General features: G+C 39.6%; 1 protein-coding gene across 1 annotated transcript; it reads left to right on the top strand.

The window, feature by feature from the left end:
- Window positions 1-12: 12 nt before the first annotated feature.
- On the top strand, window positions 13-7,250 carry C6H2orf69 (chromosome 6 C2orf69 homolog). Its single transcript, XM_040562070.1, has 2 exons — window positions 13-431; window positions 1,286-7,250. Exons 1-2 carry the CDS (start codon window positions 126-128, stop codon window positions 2,123-2,125), a joined length of 1,146 nt encoding a protein of 381 aa, XP_040418004.1. The 5' UTR covers window positions 13-125; the 3' UTR covers window positions 2,126-7,250.
- The last annotated feature ends 3,309 nt before the right edge of the window (window positions 7,251-10,559 follow it).

Raw genomic sequence — 10,559 nt, 5'->3', positions numbered from 1 at the left:
CGTCACCGCCAGGCGGGCAGCCGCTCCGCTGCCGGCTCCCCGAGGGGGCGCTGGGCGGTGCTGAGGGGGCGGTGCGCAGGCGCGGTGCGGGGCGGTGCTGCGGGCGGCTGTGAGGCGGCGGCTCCATGAGCGGGCGCTGCCGGGCGGTTGCCGCCTCCCTGCTGCGGGGGCTTCTCGGCCCCGCTGCCGTCAGCCTGGGCAGGAGCATGAGCCTCTACGGGGTGCCGGCCGCGGGCGGCACCGGCACCGACCCCGGCAGCTTTTCCTCCTTCTCCTCCTCGGCGCGGCTGAGCCCGCCGTGGCTGCGGCTGCCTGAGGTGCCGGGCGCGGAACCGCAGCGGGCCAACGAGCTGCTGCTGCTGCTGCCGCCGGCCCCGCGCGGCCTCGCCCCGCCTCAGCATCACGTCGTGTACTTCCCGGGGGACGTGCAGGTACGGCGGGGCTCGGGGCAGCCCGCAGCTGAGGGAAGCAGCCCCTCTTGAGGGGGGAGCGCCTGGGGACGGGCCTCGGGTGGGCGCTGCCGGCGGCGGGACGGCCGGGGACGGTGGGGCTGCCAAAACACGGGCTTTCCGCCCTGGGGGGAGCACTGGGCATCTGTGCAGGCATGCGGGTACCGCAGGCACCCGGGTGAGGGTGTTGCACGGGTACAAGGCTGGCATCGTGGCTGGAAAAGGCACGCGTTGTCTGCGAATGGACCGACACTGGAAAGAGACGCACTGAAGTGCTCCGCCTCAGCACACGGCCAGCCATAACTGTGCACGACGGGTAGGACGTAACTTTCATTTTAAGGATTAGCGGGGTCTGAGAAAACCCTTCTGATTAGCATTTCTGGGTATGGCTTGTCTCGTCTTTAATAAAAGAAGCTAATTAGTATTCACTGCTATTATGAATTCAGAGGTGAGAATCATGAGAAAACTTACTACTGAAGTTTTAAGTCTATTGTTTGCCTGTTATAAGACAATCAGTGTTTCTGCAGATGGAGAAAATGCTGTGTAATTATGCATTCTGTATCATACTAACTTATTACATACTAAGCTCATACTTACTGTTATTATGTTGATTTTGGGGGTATAAAAACGTGTGGCAAAATACTACAATAGAATAAGTGAATGTAAATATGGCAGTTTCTTTAATGCACCTCTTCTTCTGGGAGCCTAGCAAGACAGCACCTCCATAATGCATGTTTCTCTCCGCCTTGGTCCTTTCTTATGAATATATACACTAGACGGAGCTGAGGTATTTTTGCAATGTAGTAACGCGTCTTTTCTGTTTTCTAATTTTTCAGAACTATTATGACATCATGTCTTGCCACCCAGAAAACTTTCAGTGGGAGCACTGGAGTTTTGAAAATGTTGCTACCATACTTGCTCGCCGATTCCCTAATAGCTTTATTTGGGTTGTAAAGTGTTCTCGAATGCACCTGCACAAATTCAGTTGTTATGATAACTTTGTGGCTAGCAACATGTTTGGAGCACCAGAGCACAGCACCAACTTTGGAGCTTTCAAGCATCTCCATGCATTGCTAGTTAATGCATTCAGATTCTCTCAGAATATTCTGCTGTCCCAGAAAACCGTGCATGGTTTCAGCAAGGATGCAAAAATATCTGCTTGTAAATCACAGCCGCAGTCTGTACCTACAGCAAATGGCTGCTCATCCACAGAAAGAGAGAGAGATTGTGAATGCTCTAATAATTCTGCTATGGACTTCGTTATGCCGTCTGCTGTAGGTGCTGTGTCATTTACTTTGATTGGCTTCAGTAAAGGTTGTGTGGTTTTGAACCAGCTGCTTTATGAGCTGAAGGAAGCTAAAAAAGACAAGAATACAGATGCCTTCATAAAAAACATAAAAGCAATTTACTGGTTGGATGGTGGTCACTCAGGAGGAAGCAATACTTGGGTTACTTACCCTGAAGTGCTGAAAGAACTTGCACAGACAGGAATTGAAGTTCATGCTCATGTTACTCCATACCAAGTGTTTGACACAATGAGGTCATGGATTGGGAGAGAGCACGAGAAATTTGTACAGATACTTGAAGAATTTGGTGTGGAAATAAATGATCAAATACATTTTGCTGATGAAGTTCCCTCCTTAGATAACCATTTCAGGGTTCATGAAGTATTTTGAGACTGTATGTATCTGAGTAGTATATTCATTGCAAAAGCACTTTTGACACTAAGTCCTGACATCTAGATTTACAACTTTGAGTAGATGCTTTCTGAAGAGAATACTAAATCAGTCCTGCGTTACTAATGGATACTATATATGCATTTCAATAGCTTAAAAAGGAGGCTTGGGACCTCCTACCTACAGGAGATGTCATTTGATTCCCGGAAGGAAAAAAAAAGTTATGAAGAATTATTCTATATGTTTTGTGTTAAGTGTGAGCATTTATTATCAAAATGTTGACAGAATTTTTAGTCCTGGATGTCCAAAGTTGTATACTGCCTCTAATGGGAATTTTAAGTGCTCAAGACCTTCAAATGTCTGGATACTTCAATTTAGTAGCTTCCAGGGCTGAAAATTTTGGTCTCTGTCAATAGCAGGTACAGCATTAGTTTTTCAGCATAAGGATGGTGGTGATTGTTACGGTAGTGTTAGGTATGTATTTTGGTGAAAACTGTTTTCAATAGTTAATTAAATCTTCCAGTTTTGCAACATTTCTCCTAACTGAAACAAAATCTCAAGTATTTACCTTTGGAATAATTGTGCCAATCTGTTTTTCCTCTTTATGAGCGCCTTGCCTTTTCTGTGGCTATAAATTTTCCTTAACTCATTGCCTAGCATTTTCTAGTGAATAGTCAGTTTGCCTGGGGAGTTTGAAAATTTTGACATAATTGTGTCAAGTGACCAAGAATGTTCATAAGGGTGTAGTCTATCGCTGTTTCAACATACCTTGCTATTGCTTTGACTAACTTCTATAAGGACTAGCAGAAATATCTGCATTTTCAACTCAAGACGTCTCTTTATCCCTTCTGACGTTGGACTGGTGAGGTTTTTCTTCCAAATTGCAGCATTGGTGTTCATCTAAATCTGGCCATAAGTACATGATGAGAAGTTGCATAAAAAATATTAGACTGTGTTGACTGTAGCTGTTTAATAATGCTCCCATTTGCAGAACTGTTCTCTCCTTTAGATGTACTGCAGTAGCTGTTAATACAGCCACCCAAAAAATCTATTTTCAGAGCTCAGTGATCAATACAGAAAACAAACAAAAACTTAACAACTCTAATTAAATACAAAGCTAGACAAATCAGATGAAAAATGTATAATCTATTTCAGGCCTCAAACCTGAAAGTTCTTCAGAAAAAGAAAATACTGAAAGATGGACACATGGGGATATTACCACAACTTTTCTACTGCTGTAAGTAACTTTTTCCATTTATCTACAAATAAATCTTAGGGAATCCTGTGTATAACAACTGCAGCTTTCAACAATAAACCTGTAGCTTAAAATGGTTCTGGATTTTCTGGAAGTACAGAAATACAAAAGCAAGTTAGCAAAGCACTGTGAAGATCACACAAACAAATGCATCTCAATTCTGAAAAAAAATTATTATACTCACCTTTGTTCCTGTGTTTGACTGTTTGGAAAAACATTCCCTCTATTTTTTGCTGCTTCTTACTCTTACGCTGTGGAAGGAAGGACCTGTGTCATCTTTCCTTTGTTGGCATCCTTTAAATGTACAGGGTTCACTGGAGACAGTATTTTGACAACTCTTGCAGGGGTAGTGAACATGTTAATGACCATTGAAGAATGAGAAACGTGTGTTGAACTCTTAAGACGACTTCTTTCTACTGCTTTTATTGTTTTGAGTGTAAAAAGATTATGCATGCAGTATGTACCTTATGATGTAAAAGGGAGCTCTATCACTAATAATTAGACCATATGTAACAACTTGATCAAAAGTGGAAATAATCTATTTTAATTGATGGAGAAAAGAGCAACATGCAAACCAACTCTAGTATTTTGCAAAAGAATCTGAAATGTAATTCCATTTTTTTAAAAAAAACAACAAAAACTTTCTTGGAGATTTCATTCAACCCTGTTTACTGATTACCTACCTTTACTGATAGTGGGCTTATAAGAACTTATCTGTTCTAAGGGATGCATTTCCCTTTATTTGTCCTCTTGATAACATTTGCAGCATATGCCAGGACTCTTTCCTGTAAAGGAAATGTGGATCACCTTAGAAATAGTTTTAATAGCCTACACTTGCCTGCAAATTGCTTGAAATATCTTTGAATATCCACAATTAAATTGAAATAAAGTAAACAAATATACCACTGCTCTTGTTCCCTTACAGTTCAATTTCAATATTTTCAAAATTAACCAGACTAATTTGGGTATGCTAAGACTTGCCCTATCCAATGGCAGTGCAGATCACAGACCAATTTCAAAACAGTTTAGTGCTAGCCAAAACAGCAGGAGCAGGTTGTTGCAAGCTTTGGAAAACAGTTATGAAAACATTGTCATCATCTCCAGAAGTTTCTGAATGGCTGTCCTATGAAAATAATATTAATCTGTTTGATGGAGGCACCTTACAATAACTGTTAAAATCAACTCAATTGTTGCTGTATTCCTTTATAGAATAAGCACTTTGTTGTAAAGCTTGTTGCTAATCTTGTCGTGAGACTTAACGTTGTGGAGTTGAGAACTGACTGGTTGTTTTTCACTCTCTTAACAGTTCTAGTTCTCTGTTGGAATGTGCCTCTATCGTTCACCATACTGCATGCAAAAATGTTATGCAATGATTGTAGAAAATAAACTATTTCTAATGGGTGAAAACACTTCAATGTGAATGTAAAACGATTAAACAAGGAACGTGCAGTTAAGTTGTCTGCATTATGCTTTATCAGGTGTTTGTGGAGACCTAGTTTAAAAAAATGATATATTTGGTAGCATCTTTTTTTCAAGGCAGGCTTTGTATTAGTGTAGTTGGCGTCTATAATTCTCAAAGAGCTTACTGGGATCTTGTATACATGGGAAAGCCGGTGTGAAGTACCCAAGGATGTGAACATTTCTATGTTTGGATGAAATGGGTCATAGTTTGTATATACCTGCTTCTGGATGTGAAATATAAAGGCAGTTTTACAATAAGCTTAGATGTAAATGCATGTAGTTAAGTTGCTTACTTACAGTGTTTAGTTCAAGACTTATGTTTCTGAATGGAGTAAGGAACATTACACTGTCCTTAGTGCGATTTGGTATGTAATAGCTGATATTCTTTGATACATGCTTGTTTCTTGCACAGCAGGAAAGACATTCTTCAGATTTTGAGAAATGCTAAAATTCTTTAAGCCATATCTATTAAAAATCCTTTTAAAGCAAGGCTTGGTTATGTGAAATTGTCCAAATTCCATATGACTTAAATGATTGTACTTTGTGTGTATCTTAAGTACTAGAAACTTAACTAGCTTTCTTCCTATCTAGGGCTAATTTAATCACATTTCTGTAAATGCTTCTTTAATAAATTGGGCCCTAATTTTGAAAGATGGTTGAGGGTCCAAGTCTTAACATGTTGCTGGAAGGAGCAGTCTTTTCTGTTCTCCCAGTGTCTTGCTGCCTCCCTTATATTAGCACTTGCATTTTATGGTACACTGCTTTATCTTGCTAAATTAACATTATTGCTTTTACAGAGATAACTAATGGGAATGCTATGTATTTTAATAGTCATAGAAGTTATTTTAAGATTGCAAAGTCAGTTCAGGAGTTAGGATAGTATGTTACGACTGGATATTCATGGATAAACGTGATTGATATTTCCCAACAGATTCTTTTCGAGCTATTTGCAGAAAGAAAATGTCACCTTCTTTTCCCCTCCCTCTTACAGTGCTAAGCTAACAGTTCCTTCCTAAGCTAATAGTTACTTTGCCAACTCTGTGGATAAGACAGTATTTGTCTTTGCTTAGAGAATGTAAGTTGAAGCACTGAGTTGAGACTATACCGATCCATTTACCTAGAGTGCTTATTTGTATGAGGTTCTTATTTTTCATATGCTCAGTGGAACGGTGTATGTTCCCTATTTTCTTGAGATCTGGTTCGAAGGCCTCAAAGTGGGCACTTGTCAGCTAAGCAAAATAACTGAAAACTATCTCTTAAAAACCTAACAATCAATTTATCTGGCATCACATGGGAGCACAGCAGGAAAGGAAGGACATGGATAAAGTCAAATTCTCCAAGGAAACTTCATCAGAAGTTGATTACTTTTTCCTCTTCTTGTCTTTGTACAAGCCTATGTCTCTCAACCCTGTCAACTGGCCTTAGCTTTTTTAGTTTCGTACTTCTGAGAATAATCCTTTTTTGTCTGGTCTCTTTCAAAGAGTTCACAAAATTGTAAGACTATTTTGGACTTGTATAGTATTCTCTATCCAGGTAACTTAAGCTGCTTTGTGAGTACGATTTTGTAATAACAATGATAAAAAGCATTGCAAGGATGAGAGACGTGTTTTATGAAGAGTCATAGGATGTGATTTGACAGTCTGTATTCTTCCTGTATGCATTCTATATATTCTATATGAGTTTACATACTGTACTGGTTTAACTGTGTAATATATTGATCTTGACTGGAGATCAAGGTATTATTGCACTGTGTCTTGATAATACTGAAATAGCTATAGTGCCATGTGTGTTTTAATATAGGACAGCGTAAGTCAGTGTAGTCTACTACTGGTAATCTGCCAGGTGGAAACCAACACAGTTGCTTTAGCATAAAACCTGTATCGAGCTTTCCCTTGATTCCTAGTACTATTGTGAGGATCTTGGCTTCCATCTTTCATCTAAGCAATGTAGCTGCCTGTGCAAAGCTGTACTTAATGTAAGAGAGAAGTTGAAGAACTGTAACAAAAAACAATTGTAATCTGTGTGCTGTTTTGTGAGCCATGCCTTTAGGCACCACCTAGCAGAATCCACGAACATGAATTTTGGTTCTGGTGTATCTGTGTAATACAAAAAGCACAGGCCCATGTCGCAGACTGCAATCCACAAGACAGAGCCTGTTAAAATCACATTTTGGAGTTACTTCTTCAGAATATTTTAATCTTACGTTGAAATCTAATTTCATTTTGTAAGGCTACTATATCAAAGGGGGAAAAAAAAAGGTTACTTCTGATGTTCATAACTTGACTTCTAAATATTGCTGATCGAGACCCTGAGGCAAAGGCTAGTTTTCTCTTGATTTTATTGATCTCTTAAATCTGTTAAAATGCAAGGTGACTGCTCTTAACTTGAATAAAATAGTATGAAGCCATTAAGCAAGGACTCCAAAATCATAGCACACCTATGTGGCAGCAACAGGCTTTCCTGACTAAATTCATTTTATCAGTATTAACACAGCACAATTCACCCCTCCCACTGACAAAAATAAAACACCACACTTGCACAGTAGTAGCTGTTCCATATCACTAAGATTCACCATGGAAAAACTGATTAAGGAAATCATTTTGCATATAGTATAGGGTCGGTTTTAAACAGAGATGGCTTTGTAGTAGTTTCCTATCATTAGGGTTTCATTATGCTTGTTTCCAAGTGACTCAGGAAGTGCCAAGTCTAAGTGACCAGAAAAGCCTCTGTTAGAACAAAAGGGAAGAATATTTTTTCTTCATATCTATACATATTTCATGTATTTAAAAAGCAGCAGAATGCCATTACTCCATTTTTCAGTATGGATTTTCCATCTTCCAGTAGGCTTTCAGAGAGCACCTTCAGTCAGGATTGTTAGTTTCCTGTGTTAAACTTGGCACTTCAGAGCTCACTTGTTTCTAAAGAAACCGCTGCTGCAAGACAGAAAGCTATCAAGAGAAGCAGTGGTGCTGAAGTGTGAAACAAGGCTCTTCCTATCTCCCACCACAGAATTTACCTGCTGAGGAATACTCCTAAGCCTGGTGTCAGATGAAGCTGTTGCATCCCTTACAGACTATCGCCATAGCTCCTTTCTTATTTGTCTTTATTAGAAATACATTGAATTTGGGTGATGGAAATTTGAAGCAACGCATGTACTGCTTGACACCTGAAATACAAGCACTTTTACAGCAAAAATTGTTTATTATTGAGATCTGCATTACTACTGCAAGCAGTAGCTTCTGAGTGTTTTTGTCCAAACATAGCATCGCACGTGGGGCTGCTCACTTTACACGGTTGAACAGTTCTTTTATTCTTTTCAGTCTGCTCTTCAAAGTGTTGACTAGGAACAAATGTGAGTAATTGAAAAGGAAGTAATCTGCTCTTGCTGTTCTCAGGAATCACCAAATAAAAAGATCATTGCTTTCAGCAATTAACACCTACAGAGATCAGAGTCCATCCTGGCACTATAGTTATAGCCAAACCAAAAAACACAACCATTCAATTTCAACCTTAGATAACTGCTCAGCCCCCCTCTCCCCCCACCCCCAACAAACAAAAAAAAATCCACTAACATCTTTTAGTAATACTGGAATCTTTGGTTATGGATTGATATTAGTTTATAGAAAACTCCTTAGAATTTAATTGTCTCTGAGTGTGTGTCTTCAGCAGCAGTGTTGTCTGGATAGAAACATCTGTATATCCCAGCTTTGGAAAGGATTTGGCCAGAGGAAAGAAACTGTAAAATAATACATAATGGTATCATTATATAACATAACCTACACTGTGGTAAAATCATCCTAGTTTGTCCTCAAGTTAGTAGTCCCATGGTGGGACTGATGGTGTAAGTGAGGCAAATAGTTTCATCCTGCCTATTTAAAAAGGGATTGCAACTATTTCTGATGCTTCACAATCCAATATTTTTACATTAAGCATTTAACTTATACCCTACATAGCTCCTGTAGAGAAACATTCTCACATTAGGTGCATCAAACCTTCAGCATGTACATGATGGGCAGATTTTTGATGACCTGTTTAAGAGCTTGACATAAGAATATTTTGACACAAGTTTTCATTTGATTCTTTCCACAGCAACCACATAAAGAAAAACACAAGGTATGTTTCTTTTAAAGTCATCATATTATATTACATACATACAACATATAATATTTTTTTTTCTAGTTGTTGATTTGCAATGAACTTCATTACATTTTAAAAGCATCAGTCACCAAATTTGTAAAATTTGCACTACTGCTTTCAGATACTGTCTATACTTGAGTATTTTGTCCAGGACAGTATGCATCACCTAACTAGTCTGCTGCATACACTGCTGGAAGTGACTGTTCTGAATGCTTAAGATGGTCAGCATTTATGATATATCCTTCATCTGTTTTATTGTGGCATGGTGCCATTTTGCTGTAGGTCTCTAAGGGACAAACTTCCACAAAACATTAGTGGCTCTAATTGTGTTATTTCAGTCATGGGTTTTAAGGGTGGCTAAATGTATGCTCTCATTGTGTTAGCTGAGTTATTCCTTTAGTGCTTTCACCAGTCACTCATCACTACTGCTTATTTCACACAGTGTAGCACACTGGGTGGAAAGCACAAAATTTTCATTTTTTTTTTAAACACTAACTCCAAGATTTTTTTAATCACTAGTCACATGCTCAAGTTATGAAAATCCATTTTAAAACCACTTTGTTCTGAAATGCTACCAAATTAGAAACCATGTGTTTTATAGAAATTAAACAAATAATTGAAGAAATTGCTTCAAAGTGAAAAATGGGTGGCACTGACAGAAATAGAATACTATTTGTTGATCTTTCTCAGATATGCACTTACATCACATCTGGTAGGATTTACTGAGAGTCTTCTCAGAGAAGTGAAAACTAAATAGTCCTGAAGAAGGAAAAAAAAACAAAAACTTGCCTTGCAGAGATTTCTCATGGGACAGTGGAAGGGAAGCACAAACAGGGCTAGGTTATCACCAGCTGATCATGCTGATGATGACCTCATTTGCTGTCATATAAAAATAAAGTTAAAAGTTGGTAGCATGAGGCAGAAATAGCTGCACTTCCTATAGCACTTGGCTTGCATATAATTCAGTATGACTCTCTCTTCACAGAGAGAGACATATTTTCCAATCCAAACTTCACGCTCACCAAACAAGTGCATTGCAACTTCCCTGCTGGGCTACCTCCACACTAATACCTGCGACTGAGTGATGCAAGGGTTTCCTTACCTACGCCTGAGTGTTGAGGGGACCTGAGAACCCCATGTTAGTCAGCGCCTCTCTTTAGGGAATGGAGAATCAAGAAGTAGCAGAGCAAGGGATCAGCACAGTATTTCCTTCCTCTATACTAGCTTAATGAGAAGCTGCTGGTGGTTAAAAACACAGAGGAAGCTGCACAGGCATAATGCTGGAACACAGCTTTCTGTAACCCTACAGGCTCTTTGAGCCTTTCCATTAACTCCTAGCACGCACACAAAAACTATATTGCATACTTCTCTGCAGAACAATTCTTAAGGTGCCATCAACATTACAAACCTGACAAAACTAAGAGGCTTCTCCAGCCTAACAGACATAGAGATTCGGTCTCAGCAGTATGCACAAGCAGTCCTTCAGCCACAAAAGAAGTTTCGAGAGACCTGTTTGTGATCCTAGATTTAAATTCTGACCACAGAATGTGCAATGATGTCTATCAGAACCGCTTGGCTGGT

This window comes from Cygnus olor, chromosome 6 (assembly GCF_009769625.2).
Source record: "Cygnus olor isolate bCygOlo1 chromosome 6, bCygOlo1.pri.v2, whole genome shotgun sequence".
Lineage (NCBI taxonomy): Eukaryota > Metazoa > Chordata > Aves > Anseriformes > Anatidae > Cygnus > Cygnus olor.
The sequence above is the reverse complement of the archived record's forward strand: the minus strand, read 5'-3'. Positions and strand labels throughout refer to the sequence as shown.